The sequence below is a fragment of the Lepidochelys kempii genome, chromosome 20, assembly GCF_965140265.1.
Source record: "Lepidochelys kempii isolate rLepKem1 chromosome 20, rLepKem1.hap2, whole genome shotgun sequence".
Classification (NCBI taxonomy): Eukaryota; Metazoa; Chordata; order Testudines; family Cheloniidae; genus Lepidochelys; species Lepidochelys kempii.
Window position 1 is genome coordinate 21,422,532 of NC_133275.1, and position 18,851 is coordinate 21,441,382.

The window sequence follows — 18,851 nt, forward strand, 5'->3', positions numbered from 1 at the left end:
CTCCCAGCCGTCCCTGCTCTAACCACTAGACCTCAGTCCCCTCCCATCACTGGGGATAGATCCCAGCAGTGTGGACTCCTAGCCTGCCCGCACACACTGACCCTCGCACCATCCTCCTTCAGGGACCTGAAGCTGGATAATTTATTACTGGACAAGGAGGGTTTTGTGAAGATCGCAGACTTTGGCCTGTGCAAGGAAGGTGGGTGCTGGGCACAGGGCAAGGGAGGGGGCAGGGGTACCCGGGGCAGTTACGTGTGAGTGTCGAGATACTTTGCCACCGGGGCCCGTCAGGCAGCTGGGGGTCTCTGTGCCCAATTCCACCTGCTGCTGCAATGCAGCCACCTCTGGGGTGGAACATAGAAGCTGCTTATAGGAGTGTGGCTCACCCAGCGCCGGGGTGCAGCCACTTCCATGGGGGGACGTGGCAGCTGTGGGACCCAGGGGGAATGCAGCACTTTGGGACAGGAGGTGAAGGAGAGGCACGTACCTGGCTGCAGGGGGATAGAAGCGCCCTGCTAGGGACAGCAGGACAAATGCAGCTCTGTGGGGGAGCTCAGGGTGTTCATAACCACCCTGGGGTATGGCAACTCCTGCAGCACAGTGCCCCCTATTCAGCCCCCATTTTCCCACCCCCTTTAGCACAGCGCCCCCTACTACTCCCCCCACCCCCTGCATCGCAACACTCCCTACTGAGCTCCCACCCCATCCCCTGCAGCACACTGCCCCCAAGTGCTGCACTGGGGTATTGGGGCCAGCCTGACTGAGGGGATAGCGCCCCCTGCTGAGCCCCCACCCGCTCTCTGGGAGCTCTCTCCATGCACTGACCCTGCTTAGCTTGGGAGCAGTTGAAGGGGGGGCAGTGGGGGCAGGAGCCTTGGTGGGTCTGTGGCCTCCAGGGAGCTGGGAGGAAGCCCTGGGCGTAGCCCCCACCCTGCGATGGGGAGGGTGTTGCTCAGTGCAGGGGGGGACCCCGGGGTTTAACCCTTTCCCCTCCCCGCTCAGGGATGGGCTATGGCGACCGCACCAGCACGTTCTGCGGGACCCCTGAGTTCCTGGCGCCCGAGGTGCTGACAGACACGTCCTACACCCGCGCCGTGGACTGGTGGGGGCTGGGCGTCTTGGTTTATGAGATGCTGGTGGGGGAGGTGAGTCGGGGGGCGGGGTCTTCACATAGCCGTCCCAGGGCTGGTTGGGGTGGGGGAGGGCAGTTGGAGGGGCAGGTAGGGTAAGGGAGGGGCTCAGAGTGAGGACTAGTTCAGAGGGGTGCTCCCAGCAGGATGGGGGGTGGGTCTGAATGGAGGGAGGGGGTGTGGCTTGGGCTGGGAGGGCTGTTCAAAGATGGGAGGGGTGGTTGGGGGAGGGGCCGGGTCACAGGTGCCCGGGCAGGGAGGGCGCTTGGGAGAGGGCGGGGGGCTGGGTCAAAGGTGGGGAGATATTGGGTAGGGTGGAGGTGGGGGAGTGCTTGGTTCAGGACGGGGGACTGGGTCAGGGCTGAGGTGCACGGGGTCAGCCTCATGAGGTTTGGGGTGGCGCTTGGGGCAGGGTGGGGGCAGGTTTGTGCTGGGGGTCACTCTGAGCTGGCGGGATGTTGACCTGCCCCCCGGTTCTGCACCGCAGTCCCCATTCCCAGGTGATGACGAGGAGGAGGTGTTTGACAGCATTGTGAATGACGAGGTGCGGTACCCCCGCTTCCTGTCCACCGAAGCGATCGGCGTCATGCGCCGGGTGAGTACGCCAGGCCTTGCCCCCATCACACACACACTGGGGCTGGGCTGGGGGGCAGGGCAGCTCCCAAAGAGCCTGTGGGAGCAGGGGTTGGGTGCTAGGGGGAGGAACCGGATGCCAGGGGGATGGGCATCAAGGGGAGGTGGGGGCCCTGCCCCCAGCCTGGAGCAGCTCCTGCCCCTCCAGTGTATGGCTCATCCGGTCAAGCTACTCTCATGCTCCAGGGCTCTGCTCTGGGTGGGGATCAGGAAGGGTGGCTCAGTGCAGCGGCTGTCCCCCCTGGGGATGGAGATTGGGGGGTCTCCGGGGATGGAGAGCGGGGACAGGGAGGGGTCCCTGGGGATGGAGAGGGAGGTGGGGGCAGGGCCCTGGAGGGTGACGGTGTCTCTGTCCAGCTCCTGCGCAGGAACCCGGACCGGCGCCTGGGCTCCAGCGAGCGGGACGCCGAGGACGTCAAGAAGCAGCCGTTCTTCAGGGTCAGTTCCCACCCCCATGTTAACCCCCCCATTCCCCCGACATCCCGCCCTGCGGCCACCCCCACTCCAGACAGAACAACCCTCCACTGCAGCCCCCTTCCCTGGGTACAGCCTGGCTCCTGCTGAGATGCCCCCGCTGGATGCTGGCACTGCCATGCCTGGCTCAGCCTGCAGGAGGCGATGCCCCCTCCCCCATATCCAGGATGGAGTGCAGCCCCCTTGGTCTAAGGTCATGTTGGGCAACAGCGCCCCCTGGTGCTGCATGGGGGCATTGCGGCCAGCACTGACTGCCAGGGGAGAGCACCCCCTGCTGTGACTCCCACCCTGCAGCTGCCTTCTGCTGCCCAAGGCTTGGCCAGGGCCAGCCCGGCCTAGCCTGGTGGGGGTTCCCAAGGGCAGGGCTAACTCCCAGTCTGGCTGCAGCCGCCCCCACTTGCTCACTGCTCCCCTCCCCCCGCAGTTCATTGACTGGGAGGCCCTGCTGGCCCGGCGGCTCCCTCCCCCCTTCGTCCCCGTCATCAAGGGGCGTGAGGACATCAGCAACTTCGACGAGGAGTTCACGGCCGAGGCACCCGCACTGACGCCGCCCCGCGAGCCGCGCCCGCTCACCGCCGCCGAGCAGGAGGCCTTCCGCCACTTCGACTACCTCGCGGACACCTGCTAGCCCAGGGGAGAGCTGGGCCGCGGGAACGGACGGAGGGTTTCTCACCAGCACCCCCTCGGGCTCTGAAGGACTCTGCGGAGGAAGCCTGCCCCCACCTGTGTGAAGGACTCACTGGGGCGGGGAGTCGGCCCGGATCCGTGCTGTGGGGGCAGTTTGGCTCCAAGGCCGCAGAAGCAAGACAGGGGAGGTGGATTTCTTGGAATCCCTGCCAGGGACCACTGCCCCCAACCCCACCTGCCCCCTGTCTGAGCCCTCCGCTGCCCCTTCTGCCCATAACTTTGTCTTGGACTACTGTAGTTTTGCCAACAAGTGGAGGGGGTGAGCACAGCGCTGGCCCCGCCCTGGTTCCTACCCCCAGCCTGGGTCTGGCCTTCGCGTTTCCATGGGTGAAAGGCCGAGCCCCACCCCCTGCTCCCAGAGGCAGGGGTGCAGCGAGAGGAGGGGTCTGTGCCCTGCATCCTGGGCGGGGGGAGGATGGGCACTGAGGGGAGGTGGGGGCCTTGCCAGGCCAGGGTGGAGTCAGCTCGTGGGGGTAGGGAGCTGCTGGACCCTCAGGGCAAGTAGGGACCACCCTGAGGGCGGAGGAGTGGCACCCAATGTTAGGTCCTGGGGGAGGACTGGTGGGATGCTCCATGGCCAGGTCCCAGAAGGGTGCCCAGGAGGGTCCCCCCCCGCCCCATACAGTGACCCAGCCATCTGCCCCTGCTCCTCTCTGAGGCCCTGGAAACCTCCACTGAGCTGGGGAGCTTTATGCTCTGCAGCCTCTCATCCTACTGCAGCTCTACCCAGGGCTCAGCTGCCCTCTGCCCATGGCTGTAGGCCCATCTGCTCCCCCAGGGCCTGGCAAAGGGCAGCCCAGCCCTTTGCCTGAGGGCTCTGCCTCGTATCATGGACCATTTGGAGTATCTGGATCCGGCTGACGCAGGAACTGGTGGGGGCAGCTGCTGCTGGGGCGGGGCACGGGGGCTGTTTATACAGGGATCCCTGGCCTGGCACTGAAATGCAGCTGCCTCTGGGGTGGGCTGTTTCAGCTGCTTAACAGCCACCAGCAACAGCACACAACAGTTTTAGGACTGGAGGGGAAGGGACTGGAGGCAGGCTGCAGGGGGCTGCCCCAAGGAGACTTTGGCCAGGGAGCTGGCGCTCCCACCCGTCACTGGCCATGGGCTGGGCCATGTTTTTAAGAACACAGTGGCCAAACACCTGTTGGGGACAGTCTAGGTACCCATGGCCCTGCCTCGGTGCAGGGTGCTGGACTTGACCTCTCGGGTCCCTTCCAGCCCGATGACTGATCAGGGCTCCAGCTTTCTAAGCCAAAACCAGAGGCCCCTGTGCATTGCCTTGAAAGGGAGAGTGCCCCCCACCCCTGCTCCCTGCAGCACAGCGCCCCCTAGTGCCCCGCTGGTGTTTTAGGGTCAGCACTGACTGTGAAGGGAGAGTGCCCCTGCTGTGCTCCCCCACCCTGCTCCCTGTAGCACAGCGCCCCCTAGTGCTGTATGGGGGCACTGAGCCCCTGTCCCACTCCCTGCATTTTCCTTGTCTCTCCCGTGTCTGACCGCACTCAGCATGATGTCCTAGCTCCCCGTCCTGCATTGCATGAAGGTTAGAGGGTCTGGAGCCACATCACCCCTGATAAAGGGAAGCAGGAGCCTCCCTGGGTATGACTGGGGTGAGAGCTGGGGGCTGCTGGCCCCATGGAGATGGGGCAGAGCCTAGGCAGGCACAAGGGCTGAGGGCACAGCAGATCCACAGGGGCTGGGGGTAGGGATTCCCTGTGTACTCCCACACCTGGTGGGGGAGGGGAAGGGGGGAGATGGCCACTGTCTCTAAGTTCCCACCCACGGGGTGCTGCCCTGTCCTGCAGTGCCTCCCCATGGGGGCTTCATGCACCTGCTTGCTGCTGCAGCCTCCACTGAGCTGTGCCCCGACCGCAGTGTTGGGGATGCAGGGAAGTGTTGCCACAAGAGGGGCCGTTCCCCTGGTCGGCAGGAGTCGAGCCCACTGCTTCTGAATGGGTGGGGGGGTCTAGTGATGGAGGTGGGGTTGAGAATGAGGACTCCTGGGTTCTGTTACTGATGGGGAAGAGAGAAAGGTCTAGTGGTTAAAGAGGGGGCATGTGGCCAGAAGTCAGGGTTCTGTCCTGGACCTAGGAGAGTGAGCTCTTGTGGTTAGAGCAGGAGGGGCTGGGAGCCAGGATTTCTGGATTCTGTCTTTGGCTCAGCCACTGACTTGCTGTGTGCACCTGGTGGAGTCACGTTTCTGTGTGCCTCAGTTTCCCCTTCTGTAACATTCCCGCCCCTGCCTGTCAGCCTTTGAGCTGGGGTCGCTCTGGCTCCAGGCAAAGGCTCAAAGTTACAGTCCCCCTGCCAGCGCCCTGCCACCCGCCTGCCTTTTAACTACCTCTGTCCCCGCAGGGAGACCCTCGGGCTGTGTTCTGTGGGGTGAGAGGGAGCTAATCAGCTGCCTTTGTGGTATGAGATGTGAGTTGTAAATTATAGACCAGTTAAGCAAATGTCGCAGCCTGGCCGTCGAAGGCATCTCATTGTGGGAAGCTAGAAGAGCCCTCCAACCAGCGCGGTGCCCTGGGAAATCCTTCGGGGGCAGCAGCTGGGACTCAGGACTCCTGGGTTCCATGCCCAGCTCTGGGAGGAGAGTGGGGTCTAGTGGTTTGAGCAGGGGGGAGGGGGCTGGGAGCCGGGACTCCTGGGCTCAGTTCCCTTCGTTGCCACTGACCTTGGGCAAGCCTCCCATGCCTGAGTTTCCCCACAGGTAACTTTGTGAGACTGATGCTCCTCCCCAGTTACGAAGCACGTTGAAGGCTGGGGAGGAAGCTCCCCACAGTGGTGCTGAGAGGCTGCTAGACGGGACAAGCCAGAGGGATGGGGCAGCAAGTGGTGGCATTGTGGCTGGGCCCTCAACCTGCTGCAGAAGGCCCAGGAACCAAGGGAGGCACCTGGCCTCAGCGCAGCAGGGGTTAAAATGGACCAGGTGAGTTCAGCGGAGAGGAGAATCCCGTGGCAGGGATGGTAGCTGCAGTGCCCCCTTCTGGGGAACAGGGCAGTGCCGCAGTGGGCCTGGAGTTTATTTAGCACATCCAAGGCCCTGTGCATAGCAGTTTGGGACAGGAAGTGGGGGAAATGCCCAAGTCCCAATGCTCCTACATGGGGACTGAGAGAGGCGGGGGGGGATTCTCCTGGAGGGAGCTGGGATGGAGCCTGAGCTGTGGGGGATCTTTATGCAGCATGCCTGGGCAGGTTCGGGGTCTGTTGTGAGCAGCAGACCTACCAGCAGCACAGCGCCCCCTATTGCCCCACCACTAGAGCATTGGGGTCATCACTGAGTGTGAGGGGGAAAAGCTCCCTGCTGAGCACCCTGCTCCCTGCAGCACAGCGCCCCCTAGTGCTGCAATGGGGTAGTGGGTTCATACAGACTTAGAGGAGGGAGCTCCCTGTACTCAGTCATCTGTCCAGTTCTCTGCTGACATGCTCCATCCTCCTGTGAGTCCCACTCACCCCTGGTCTTTGTCGAGCAAATCCCGGCCAGGAGCTTCCACCCAGCACCTGGGGCATCACGGCACAAACGCCCCAGGCCAAGTCTCCAACGGGGTTAGTCACCAGCTCTCTGTGAGTGCCCTAGACTGACACCATCTGGGGATCATTGACACCACTCGAGCAATGCTAAGTTACATCTGCTGGGGCTCTCCCCTCAGACACACTCCTGGGCCAGTGCGCTGCCAGCAACCAGCCATGTGGCCGCATCCCTGGAGCAAGTGGCCAGAGCCCATGAGGGCTGGGCAGAGGGGCCTTACCCTCCACTAGGGTCTTGCCTCCAGAGAGTTGAGCCCTGGAAGAGCTGCCCAGGATGGTCCACCGGCAACTGGGGAAGCCCACAGAGGCCCTGAGCCCCCCTGCTGCTGGGGGGTAGCAGCTGAGCTGGTTAGCCATGGGCTGGTCCTGAAGGCTCATTCATAGCCATCGAGGCAACGGGATCATCGTGACCAGCTAGTCTGGCACTGCATGGCCCAGGTGAGTGGGCTTGCAGCCCAGAACTCTCCGCACACCTGGTTCAGGCTGGTGTGGGGCCTTGGGCTGGGCAGGGGTTTGCCCTCTCATGCATGTAATAGGCCCAATGCATTTGTACTCAGCTATTAACTCCCAATGCTGTGATCCCTGGAGGGGGCATCTCATGGCCACTTGTCTCTGTCACATGCTGGTGACATTCTGGTCTCCTGACCTCCTTAGCTCTTCCCTCGGCAGCAAGTGAGAAAAGACCTGATGCCGAGGTGATGGGCAGCGCGGTCTAAGCTAGCTCAAGGCTCAGAGGGAGGAGAAGAGAATCATGTTTATTACAATGGTGCCAGGGGAAGGGACAATCAAGATCAGACCCCTGCTGGGGGTGCTGCACAAACACAGAACAGCAAACATGGGGATGGCTTCGTTCGGAACTGCACAGACACCTGCCAAGACGGTCCTCGCCCCAAGGCGCTTGCAATCTAAATTGATGCAACAAAGGTTAGGGGATAGGTGTGACCTACAAGCCCTGCCCACAGTCTCCAGGCCTGCTATGAGCCAGATGTCTGGGCTCAAATGATCAGTGGTTAACACACTGACCATTTTGGTTGTCATTGTTAGGGACCAGAGTTAACACACACCAAGATGAAGCACGGCTCGATCATCATTGTGATGAATCCATAACGACTGGAATCTGGAATTCTGTAGAAATCAATGGAGAATCTAGAGAAGAGACGAGCTGGCATCCTATAGCGCCTCCTACTGGCTTATCCCTGAGCCACGCACCAATGAGTAAGGGGACATCCAGCATTGCCAACCCCAAGCATTTTAAGATTTTGTCACCCCACCCCCAAATTGCAAGATTGGCCTAAAATATCATGATTATTTTAAACAATAAATGGGGGGGGGGTCAAATATACTTTCCATTCACATGGCTTTGTTCGACACCAATCAACTTTTTGATGAAAACCTGGAAAAACCCGACAACAAAATTCTGCCCAAAACTTTTTTAAAATATTATAAATTTGTCCCCAGGAAAACAATTCTTTCCTGGCTTGCTTTAACCCGGGGCTCAGTTTATTCTGGTCTCTGAGTTCAGAGCGGGTTGGGATCACATTGTATTAGTTAGTTAGTAGGTGTATTACGATAATGCGTAGGCATCCCTGTCAGAGACCAAGACCTGGTGCTCGGTGCTGTATGTTATTGATTAGGTGTATTACAGTAGTGCCTTGGCACCCTAGTCATGGGCCAGGAGCACATTGTGCCAGGTGCTGTACAAACACAGGCCAGGAAGACAGTCCCTGCCCAAGGAGTGGCGTTTCCCTGACCCCAGGACCTCTGTGTCCCCATCCATCAAAGGTCCCTGTGTCACCACACAGGGGCGCTACAGCTGTTGAATCAAATGGTTGGGGGGACATTTCCACATGGGCTAAAGGGGGGTTCCCCCCAGCAGTGTGGTTTTAAACTCCCCAAGTTCACCTGAAGCAGATACCTGGCGGGGGAAGTTTCATCCCAACCAATTAAACTTTGGCAAAGTTCTAAGCAGCTGAAAACGAAAACCTTGGGCAAAAACATAGCTCTGGGGGGTGCTACTAGAACTGTTCTCTAGTGGAATGACTGCGTCCACATGGGGTCTTTGCCCGGCTCTGGCTACAGGTCTGATCCAACTCCCCAGGAAATCAACAGCAAAACTCCCACCCACGTCGGCAGTGCAGGATCTAAACAGATGGAGCTAGAGCAGGAGACCAGCTGTGTCTGGCTCAGGGTGGGCTAGGCCTTTAAGGAAGGTGGGTTTAGCCCACCCCATGGGTTTGACAGCCGGGCAGCACAGAGCCTGAGATAAGAGGCCACCAAGCCAGGTGGTCAGAGAGACACAGCAGACCTGCAGAAAGCAGGTAGGGGCCTACAGAAGCTGGATCCTGGGGCAAGGGAAAGGATCAGGTTGCTCTGATTTATCCTGCCCTGTTCTGAAGCATGAACCCCTTGCTGAAGAATGGGGCTGAAACCCTGCTACCGCTGGAGTGGGTTTATGTGTGCCCTGGTCCCAGCGGCCTGCTGTAGGGCAAGGGTGCCCCTCTCAGCCCTGGATCTATAACAGCCTAGAGTCACCTAAGTCTCTGGCCTCAGTGTGGGGTATCTGGGGGGGATTTAATGGGCTGTGCTATACAGGAGGCCAGCCCAGATGATTAAATAGTCCCTTGTGGTGTCAACTCTATGAAACACCCCTTCATGTATGGGGGGTAAAAGTCTTTGCTGCAGAAACAAATCCCAGGACTCCAGCACCTGGGGCTTTCAGGGGCAGAGCTGGCTCCTCCAGCAGAAAAATGCTCCTTGGATGAAATTGACGCTTTGTCAGGACTGGGTGGAGGCAGCCGAAATGCTGAAGGGCCGGGGAGGGGCAGAAGGAACCGCTCAGATTCCTTGTTTGTAAATTAGTCTGGCTGACATATTTTAAGGTTAAAAAAAAAAAACCAAACAAAAAAATCCGTGTGGCCAGTTGTGATTTTTACCACAAGGGCAGGTGCTGCTGGACCCAGAGCAATAGAGAGTGGAACCGATTCTAATTCTGCTTTAGGGGAGAGTGTGGTTCTCGTGGTGCCCCTTTCCTCCCGCTTTGGTCCCAGGTGGAACGAAAACAAATCTGGGTTTTTTCCATGCAGTGGCAGTTCTGTCTCCTGCCCGCGGCCCCTGAGCACCCACAAGGGGGCCAGGGTGGGGAGCCCTGGGGATGTCCCACTTTGTGCCCCCCCCCGCTGTGGGAGCTGCTCCCTGCCCCCACACATGGCCCCTTGGACATGCTCCCTGCCCCCAATCCAGGCCCCTCAGTGCAGCCTCTGCAGAGGGGGGAGGAGTGCGGGGGGCATGATGGGGGCCTAAGGTGGGGGGGAGGCTGTAAGGGCTGGGGCCCCCAGCAATGGGGAGGGGGGGAACTGGGGCCCCTCAGGGGCGTGGGGCTGCCCCCCCTTAACAGCCCCCTTGCTGCAGACCCCAGCCCTGATGTGCTCCTCTCTGCCCCGCCCTCTGTCGGCCAAAGTCCCGCCCCCTCCCTTGGCTCCGCCCCTCCCGGGGGCGGCGGTTGGACGGGGCCGGCGCGCGAGGCGCCGTAGGAGGAGCAGGTGAAGGGGAGGGAAACAAACCGTCTCATAATCCCGCCCATGCCCCTCCCCCATAGGGTCATAGCCCCGCCCCCAAGATCATCGCCCCGCCCACGCTCCCTGCCGTCTGTCTCCCTTGAACCCAGGCAGCTTCCCCCTCCCCCACCACCCGTTATACCGATGGGGAAACTGAGGCACTGAGGTTCACAATTTCTCAAGCAGCCACTAACCTGGGGGGCCCGGTGGGAGATGCCCCTGCCCCGGCTCCTTGTCACTGGGGCGCCTAGCCTGGAGCTGGGGCTGCTCCCGCATCGGGCACGGCCCCCCCCCCCCGCTGCAGGAGGTGGCCTTGATGAGCCGTCACAGGGTTCCCCCGCTGCAGGGCCCTGGCCTTGGGGCTCCTGGGCACACCGGTACCAAGGCCCCTTGCAGTTGCAATGGGGCACGGGGATGGGCTGGGGGAGGGTTGGCGGCACCTCTGGGTGATCCTGAGATCGCCAAAGCAGGGGGCAGGTGAGGGCCTGTCCCCCGTTCCCCACCCAGGGCAGGGCCTGATCCCTCAGGGATTGTCTACAGCCAGGGCAAATCTGGATTGAGGGCACCTCTGTTTGGAAAGGGAGTGCCTGGACGGGGGGGGGGGGGGGGGTTAAGCTGATTTGAATTCACCCTGTTAGCTAATTCAGATTAGCTTCCCCATGTAGACGAGGCCTTCTCCCCTCGTCTCCACCCCCCCAGAGTTGGTGCGCTCTCCACTGGCTTTGGGAGAGGCACGGGGGCCTGACGGGATCAGGCTGGGGGGGCCAAGTGACTTGCTCTCCTGGCCGATCCTTTCTCGCACCCCCATCAGGTAAAACCCATGGGGACAAAACCCATGGCCCCCTGCCCCGGCCTCAGCGGCTCCCTCTCTTGCAGACGCTGAGACGGGACCCTGGGATGGCAGGCAAGCAGGGGCACGGTGGCACCTTCTGCCCAGAGGGCGCTGCCAAGGCCCAGTGCTTCAGCCCCGGCAGCGCCACGAGCCTGGCTCCGTGCAGCCCAGAGCGCGGCCTCTTCTCTTCGCCCGTGTCCGAAGCCCGCTGGCTGAGCTGCCCGCCACCGCAGGCCGAGTCCCCGACCCACGAGAGCCTCACGCTGGAAGAGCTGCTCACCCCCGTCACGGAGAAGCTCAAGTACCTCCTGAAGAAGGCAGAGGATTTCCAGACATACCTGCTCTACAGGTGTGCAGGGGTGGGAGGGAGGCGCCTGGCACTGGAGGGGGCAATGGGGAGCGGAGGGCATATGGCAAAGAAGTGGGCCAACAGTGAACGGGGGGTAGAGGTGGGGGAAGCCTGGCACAGAGGGGGCAGAGGGGAGAGAGGGGGCTGGCAGAGAGGTAGGGGGGGCAGGGTTAAGGGGAAGCCTGGCACAGAGGGGGCAGAGGGGAGAGAAGGGGCTGGCAGAGGGGTAGGGGGGGCGGGGTTAAGGGGAAGCCTGGCACAGAGGGGGCAGAGAGGAGAGAGGGGGCTGGCATGGGGGGGCAGATGTGGGGGCAGCCTGGCAGCAGGGTGGGGGCAGCGGGCCAGTTCACCTCAACCTGCTCCCAGGCAGCTCTGTGTGCTGAAGGGAGGGGCCCAGGTGCTGGCGAGGAGGCTGGGAACGCAGGGGAGGAATGGACCCAGGATGGGTCAGAGCCCGCACTGGGTCAGACAGTGCTGGGCAGGAATAATGCCCGACCAATGGGGCACCCCCCTCACAGCATCTCACCCGTCTACCAGGCACAGCTCCCGCTCTGGGCAGTGCCATGCCGGGATCCCAGCTGTCCTGCTGAGGGGCCAGGGGCTCATCTGGGTGGTACCCCACACGGTGATGGGGCCATGCCCTGCCAGGGGTCTGCCCTCCAGGGGAAAAGGGGAATTCGTCAGTCGCCTCTGATCTGACCCAGCCGGGAATGGAGGTTCCAGGTACCACCTTTGCCTGCTGGAAGAGGCCGGTCTGTACCAATCAGGAGTGCCCAGCTCCCTGCCCGGGGGCTCGTGGGCACACTGAGCCCCAGGACCGAATGGGGAGCGGTGTTGGTGCGGTACCCCCTGGAGATGCAGAACTCACAGCTACCCAGGGCCAGGAGGGGGACGGTGAGGAGCCAGGGCCCTGCAGGGAGCAGAAGGGGGCGCTCTCGTCTTGCGGTCACTGCTGACCCGTGTGCCCCGGCCTGGCGCTGGGGCCCTGTGCGTCAGGGTGGGGACTCTCTGCTTGCCCGTCGGTGCCAAGGAGCCTCCTCTGGCCCCTCGTGACTGGGTGCCTGCTGCCTTTCCAGCAGGGACAGGATGCAGAAGGAGCAGTTTGCTAAGGCCGTGCCCACCTTCCTGCAGATGTGCCAGCCCTACTTCGAATACCTGGAATCCACCGCCCGCAGCTACAACTCCGGCCTGGGCGCCCTGCAGGCGTCCGTGCGCAAGAGGGTGAGTGGGCCGGGTGGGGTGGGGAATCACAGACGCTTGTGTAGGGGTTGGGGGGGGAGTGGGGTGCATCTGCCCTGCATTAGGGGCAAAAGGTCACCTGCCTTCCCTACTCTCCTGTTAAAGGTGTCGGATGGAGTGAAGGGGGCTGGGAGTCAGGACTCCTGGGTTTTACCCCCAGCTCTGGGAGGGGAGCGGAGTCTAGTGGTTAGAGCAAGGGCGCTGGGAGTCAGGACTCCTGGGTTTTACCCCCCGCTCAGAGCTAACTGACACGTACCTTGGATGTGACGTTGTCATGTGCATTTGAGAAGAGGCTCCAGGAGCAGAACCGAAGGCTGAGGGTGATGAACGGGGCCAGAGGGCGTGGGGCAGGGAAGGAGGGGCAGTTGTGCGGGGCGTGGGGGAGGAGGGCTAGGTAGTGTGGGGCGTGGCTGGGGAGGGGTGGGGCAGGGCTCGGCTGGGGTGTCCTCTGGATCACTGTTGGGTCCAGCCTCGTTGAATGTCCTCACTAACGAAATGAGGGAGGGGCTCCAGCCCCCAGTGCAGACCAGTGAATAGTACCTGTCTTCCAGCCAGGCTCTGATGGGGGGTAGAAGGAGGCAGGCTAGTTGGGGATGATTTAGTTGGGGACTGGTCCTGCTTTGAGCAGGGGGTGGGACTAGATGACCTCCTGAGGTCCCTGCCAACCCTGATATGCTATGATACCAGCCTGCCCTAGACACGCTGGGCAAGAATGCCTGGAGGCCAATGGCTGGAGGAAGGAGGCAGCCCTCCTGGGGGTAAGACCAGGAAGGGGGCTGGGCTGCCCATCCCAGGAAGGCTTCCTTGTGACTCCTCCTGCCCCTCACCCCAGCATCAGGGCAGCCCCGACACCCAAGCTGTTGATTGTGACTGAATGCTGACTCTTGGGGTCCCTCCCTGCCCGGCGCTGGGAGACACCTTCCCCCCTGGGGTCCTGGCTAAGTGCCATGCCCACCCCCAGAGGCTCCCGGTCTCTCTCCCCTGCAGCTGCTGGAGATCTCGGAGCAGCTGGCGCTGCGGCTGGAGCAGCTGGTGCTGATGTACGCCTCCTTCAGCTTCGTCTCCCTGGAGGACACCGACCCCTTCAAGTATGTGAGGGTGGGGGCTCAGCAGGGGGCGCTCTCCCTTCGCAGTCAGCACAGACCCTGTACGTCATTAGGGGGTGCTGTGCTGCAGGGAGCAGGGCGGGGGACCCAGCAGGGGGCGCTCTCCCCTGCAGTCAGTGCTGACCCCGGTGTCCCTGTGTGGCACTAGGGGGCGCTGTGCTGCAGGGAGCGGGGCGGGGGACCCAGCAGGGGGCGCTCTCCCCTGCAGTCAGTGCTGACCCCGGTGTCCCTGTGTGGCACTAGGGGGCGCTGTGCTGCAGGGAGCGGGGCGGGGGACCCAGCAGGGGGCGCTCTCCCCTGCAGTCAGTGCTGACCCCGGTGTCCCTGTGTGGCACTAGGGGGCGCTGTGCTGCAGGGAGCGGGGCTGGGTTCCCAGCAGGGGGCGCTCTCCCCTGCAGTCAGTGCTGACCCCGGTGTCCCTGTGTGGCACTAGGGGGCGCTGTGCTGCAGGGAGCGGGGCGGGGGACCCAGCAGGGGGCGCTCTCCCCTGCAGTCAGTGCTGACCCCGGTGTCCCTGTGTGGCACTAGGGGGCGCTGTGCTGCAGGGAGCGGGGCGGGGGACCCAGCAGGGGGCGCTCTCCCCTGCAGTCAGTGCTGACCCCGGTGTCCCTGTGTGGCACTAGGGGGCGCTGTGCTGCAGGGAGCGGGGCTGGGTTCCCAGCAGGGGGCGCTCTCCCCTGCAGTCAGTGCTGACCCCGGTGTCCCTGTGTGGCACTAGGGGGCGCTGTGCTGCAGGGAGCAGGGCGGGGGGCTCTTCCGTGACAGTCAGCCCCAATGCCCCTATGCAGCACTAGGGGGCGCTTTGCTGCAGGGTGGCAGAGGAAGCCGGCTCCCCCCGGTGGAGATGGGGCTTTTACCCCATCTGTTTGTGTTTCCTACCCCTCCCGCAGTGTCTCATGTTTCTTCTGCGGCCGCTTCTGGCTCAGCGAGTGGCACCAGCTCTCTGTCTTCCGCTTCTGCATCTCCGCCCCCTACACGGCCGCCCGCCTGCCCTGCAACCTCTACAAGAAGATGCGCTGGAACCTGGACTTTCTGGAGGAGGGGGCGGGGGCCGGGGGGCGGCGCCGGGCACACCGCACTGAGTAGTGAGCTGCTGGGCACTGGGGGTGGGGCCTGGGTCCGGGGGAGATTTGACGTTGAGCTGCAGCGATTCAGCCAAGCCCCAGGTTAGGGGGCGACCCCACCCATCCTCGGTGGCAGGGACCTAGGGGCATTTGTGGTGGGAGGGTAGCAGGGAACTCAGGTGTAGATGGGGGCGATGGAGGGGTTCACAGGGCCCCCCATTGGGCACTTTGTGCCCCCCACCCTGACTGGCACCCCTTTCCCCTGCCAGGCACCTCCTCCAATCCCCAATTTATCCCTGCAGGCTCCTCCCCAGCCCCGTTCCCCCAGATCGTCTCCCAGGGGGACCTTTGCCCCAGTCTGACCCCCCCACGACCCTCGCCCCCCAATTTTGTTACAGCTACTTCCTGTGCTTCCGGGACACGGGCAGGGAGAACGCCGTCAAGATGCAGAAGCTCTGGTCCATCGGGCGCTGGGTGCCCCTGGACCCCGATACAGAGCACTCCTCTGACGTCCTGCAGTGGTGAGCACTGGGGTGTGGGCCAAGGGGCTGTGGGGCAGGGAGCGGGTTCCCGGCTGCAGCAGTCAGAGGTGGGGAGCTGCCATGGGGGGCGGGGGCCTGGCATCAGTCCCAGTGACGTGGTCCGGCCCAGCTGACCCCACGTCCCCGTGACCCTGTCTCCACCCGAGACCCTCCCTGCGGGGGCAGCACCCAAACCCATCCTGCTGCAGGCACCGCGGGGTGAGCCTTGAGTGACCCTGGACCCGGGAACAGAGAGCAGTGCCCCCTCCTGCCAGGGCTGACACAGGGGGCCTGGGGTCAGGGCGGGGGGCTGGCAGGCAGGTGGGTGAGGGGCAGCTGGGAGGGCTCAGGGGATAGGGAGGGGCGGGGAAAGCAGTGACTGGGTGGATCGGAGTGAGAACAAGCTGGGTGCTCTGACTGGGCTGGGCACCCCTGGCGGTGGGTGGGTGTGGTCCTGGCAGGGCGTGGGTGCCCGGCTGGGCTGGGCGCCCCGGGCCTGGGCAGAGGCTGTAACGTGCCCCTCGCTCTCCTTGCAGGGTGCTGTGCCCGCAGCCCACGGGTGACTTCCAGCCACTGCTGACCATCGGTTTCGAGGAGCCCTCGCATACCCTGGCCACCGACTTGCTGGTGCAGATCCTGAGCGCCCCGACCTGCGCTCCCCTCCCCTGCCCTGGCACCAGCAGGGAGCCCTTATACTGGGGCAGCCCAGGGGGGCAGGGACAGTAGCACAGCCCCCATGTGGCTTCCTGGGGCGCAGGGGGCAGGTGCTGGCTACTTGCCTCCTGTTGGGCCCCTCACCCTGGTGTCAGGGCACCCAAACAGGCCCATTGTATTTTAACTGACCACTGGCTGTTTTAAAAAGCCTCTGATTCTAGGCCCAGGTGGCTTGTTAGCCTTGGTGAGGGGAGGTGGCTCAGCCCTGACTCCCCCACCTGCCCCTTGGGGCTGGAGGGCAGGCCGGGGACCGTCTCTGCAGAGTTCACCCCACTGCCTCTAGGAAGGCTGATGCCCTGGGAGGGGTAAAAGAGAAGAGGGTTGGGGCTGCTGGGTCCATAAACCTTCCCCTGTAAAAGCCCCAGCCAGGAGCTAGATCCCTGCTGTTAATGGGAAACGGGGGTCTCCCCAGGCTCCCCCGATCTGTGGACAGCTCCATAATCACACCTCAGGCCCCATCTGCTGGGGTTTCGTCTCCCTCCCCCTCCTGTTCCTCAAACTTGCTGGGCACTGAGAATGCCCCACCCCACCCCGAGTGCACAGAGCACCATGGGGTCCCCTCCCCCACCTGAATTTGAGCTGGAGGCCCCCCTCCCCTGATCTCCACAGAGCCCTGTGCAGGGGCTCCCCCTCCCCCTAACCCAAGTGCAATTCTTATTTATAACCTTGTGTTTTTGCAATAAAAGTTTGGTTCTTGGCACCGGGAAGGCTGCTGGGCTGCCTGGCGTGGGGTGGGGGGGACGGGGACGGGGACGGGGGGACTGGCTAGGTCTGGTGGCGTGGGGGGAGAATGCTTGAAGCGTGGACAGAGCACTAGAAGGGGACTCAGGAGACCTGGGCTCCATTCCCGTCTCTGCCACTGAACCGCTGAGTGATCTTGGGCAAGTCTCGTCCCCTCCCCGTGCCTTAGTTTCCCCATCTACAGCACGAAAACAATGAGACTGAGCCCCTGTGTGCAGTGCTTTGAGATCTGCGGCTGGGAAGCACTAGGCAAGAGATTGATGATATTATTCTACGGTAGGTGGGAGATTGGGCCCAGCGCCTCCCATTGGGAACACCCTGATGGCCTCTCTCTGAGCGGGGGTGCACAGTGGGGCCAGGAGGTCTACAGTGGGCCCATCCAGCAGCTCCCTAGCTGTGGGGGGGAGCTCGCCCCATCTGCCCCACAAATGACAACAAAGAACCCCCACCCAGAGCTAAGGGGCCCAGCCCACCCTGGCACTGGGGTTGTCACATGCCAGGGCAGACAAGGCCTAAGCCAAAGGGCCTGGCTGGATCCTTATCCCGGTTACTCCAGAGTGAATCCGGTGCAGCTACTCCAGATTCACGTCAAGGCAACTGCACCTAAGATGCTGCTCTGTACACTTGGCCTTCAGCCTGCAACTGCGGCGTGGTGAGGGTGTGCTGGGGAGGATGGGAACTAGAGCTGTGACCGTTTTCATCCTTTTTTTTTTTTTCCCAGCACAAAAATGCAGATTTGGTGATGCTGAGTTGGCCAGATTGGGGCAGGGGGGAATCAGAAAAAATCAAAATGTTTCCTTGGGGTTTTTTAATGCGGGAAATTTTGAACCAAAACAGATCAAAATGGAAGTGTTGCCTTTGACACAAAACCGGACGTTATTTTTGCCAAAACCGTTGGTACATTAGAGTTGCCATCCTGGGTCAGCCCAATGGTCCGTCTGGCCCAGTGTCCTGTCTCTGGCAGTGGCCAGTACCAGAGCTTCATGGGGCGTGTACAGGACAGGGCAGTTGTGGGGTGATCCATCCCTGTCTTCCCCTCCTAGCTTTTGGCAGTCAGAGGCTTAGGTCACCATGAGCATGGGGTTGCGTCCCTGACTACCTTGGCTAACAGCCATTGCTGTATCTAATCTCCAGGAATGTATCTACTTCTGTTTTGAGCCCAGTTATACTTTCGGCCTTCACAATGTCACCTGGCAATGAGTTCCCCAGGTTAACTGTGCGTTGTGTGAAAAAGTGCTTCCTCTTGTTTGTATGAAGCTTGCTGCCTGTCTGACCACTGGGTTTTGTACGGTGTGAAGGGATAAATAACACTTCTCCACACTATTCATGATTTTCTATCCCCCCCACCCCTCCCCAGTTGTCTCATTTCCAAGCTGAAAAGCCCCAGCCTTTTTACTTTCCCCTCTTCAGGAAGCTGTTCCATACCCTTGGCCGTCTTTGTTGCCCTGAACCTTTTCCAGTTCCACCATATCATTTCTGAGATGGGGCAATCAGAACTGGACACCATATTCCAGGTGTGGGCACACCATAGTGGCTCTGTGATATTTGGTCTTATTTTCTACCCTGTTCCTAACATGGTTTGCTTTTTTGACCACTGCCATTTTGACCACTCCCCATTGTGAAAACTGAGCATGTATTCCTCCCCTTCGTTTCCTATCTTTTAACCAGTTTGCAATCCATAGGAGGACCTTCCCTCTTATCCCATGACAGCTCACTTAGCTTAAGGGCTTTGGTGGGGGACCTTGTCAACGGCTTTCTGAAAGTCCAAGCACACTGTATCCACTGGATCCCCCTTGTCCACCTGCTTGTTGATTCCCTCAAAGAATTCTAATAGATTGGTGAGGTATGATTTCCCTTTACAAGAGCCATGTTGACTCTTCCCCAACATACTGTGGGTATCTATGTGTCTGCTAATTCTGTTCTTTGCTATCATTTCAGCCAATTTGCCTGGTTTACTGGCCTGTAATTGCCAGGATTGTCTCTGGAGTCCTTTTTAAAAATCAGTGTCTTCTGCCTAGCCACCAGCCATCTGGTCCAGAGGCTGATTTCAGTGCTAGGTTGCATAACACAGTTAGTAGTTCTGCAATTTCATATTTGAGTTTCTTCAGCTCTCTTGGGTGAATGCCAGCAGGTCCCAGTGCCTGATCAATCTGTTCTAAAACCTCTTCCATCGATGCATCGGTGGGAGACAGCGCTTCAGGTTTGTGGCCCAGAAAGAATAGCTCTGAAACAGGGGGACACACACACGCCTTCCGGCCTAGCCCAAAATGACTTTTTTG

General features: G+C 61.3%; 2 protein-coding genes across 4 annotated transcripts in view; both read left to right on the forward strand.

Annotated features, from left to right (window-relative positions):
* PKN1 (protein kinase N1) overlaps positions 1–5,377 on the forward strand; it is a 50,809-nt gene extending 45,432 nt beyond the window's left edge. For both annotated transcript variants that reach the window (XM_073319358.1, XM_073319359.1), the window contains exons 18-22: positions 123–199; positions 1,003–1,145; positions 1,618–1,725; positions 2,121–2,201; positions 2,662–5,377. In XM_073319358.1, the coding sequence (XP_073175459.1) occupies positions 123–199; positions 1,003–1,145; positions 1,618–1,725; positions 2,121–2,201; positions 2,662–2,865 (613 nt within the window). In that variant the 3' untranslated portion in view covers positions 2,866–5,377. The remainder of the gene's footprint in view (positions 1–122; positions 200–1,002; positions 1,146–1,617; positions 1,726–2,120; positions 2,202–2,661) is intronic.
* Positions 5,378–10,823: 5,446 nt separating this feature from the next.
* C20H19orf67 (chromosome 20 C19orf67 homolog) lies at positions 10,824–16,475 on the forward strand. Of its 2 annotated transcripts, none has more exons than XM_073318329.1 (6): positions 10,824–11,187; positions 12,264–12,408; positions 13,414–13,514; positions 14,423–14,617; positions 14,995–15,117; positions 15,654–16,475. In XM_073318329.1, the coding sequence occupies exons 1-6, from the start codon at positions 10,904–10,906 to the stop codon at positions 15,841–15,843; spliced, it is 1,038 nt and encodes a 345-aa protein (XP_073174430.1). In that variant the 5' UTR covers positions 10,824–10,903; the 3' UTR covers positions 15,844–16,475. The 2 variants fall into 2 exon arrangements, with proteins under 2 accessions (XP_073174430.1, XP_073174431.1); XM_073318330.1 differs by having other exon boundaries at positions 12,267–12,408.
* The last annotated feature ends 2,376 nt before the right edge of the window (positions 16,476–18,851 follow it).

Coding starts and splice junctions, on each gene's coding strand:
- C20H19orf67 (XM_073318329.1), top strand. CDS start 10,904: ATGGCAGGCAAGCAGGGGCACGGTGGCACCTTCTGCCCAGAGGGCGCT. Junction 12,409..13,413: donor AGGCGTCCGTGCGCAAGAGG/GTGAGTGGGCCG, acceptor TCTCCCCTGCAG/CTGCTGGAGATCTCGGAGCA. Junction 14,618..14,994: donor CGGGCACACCGCACTGAGTA/GTGAGCTGCTGG, acceptor ATTTTGTTACAG/CTACTTCCTGTGCTTCCGGG.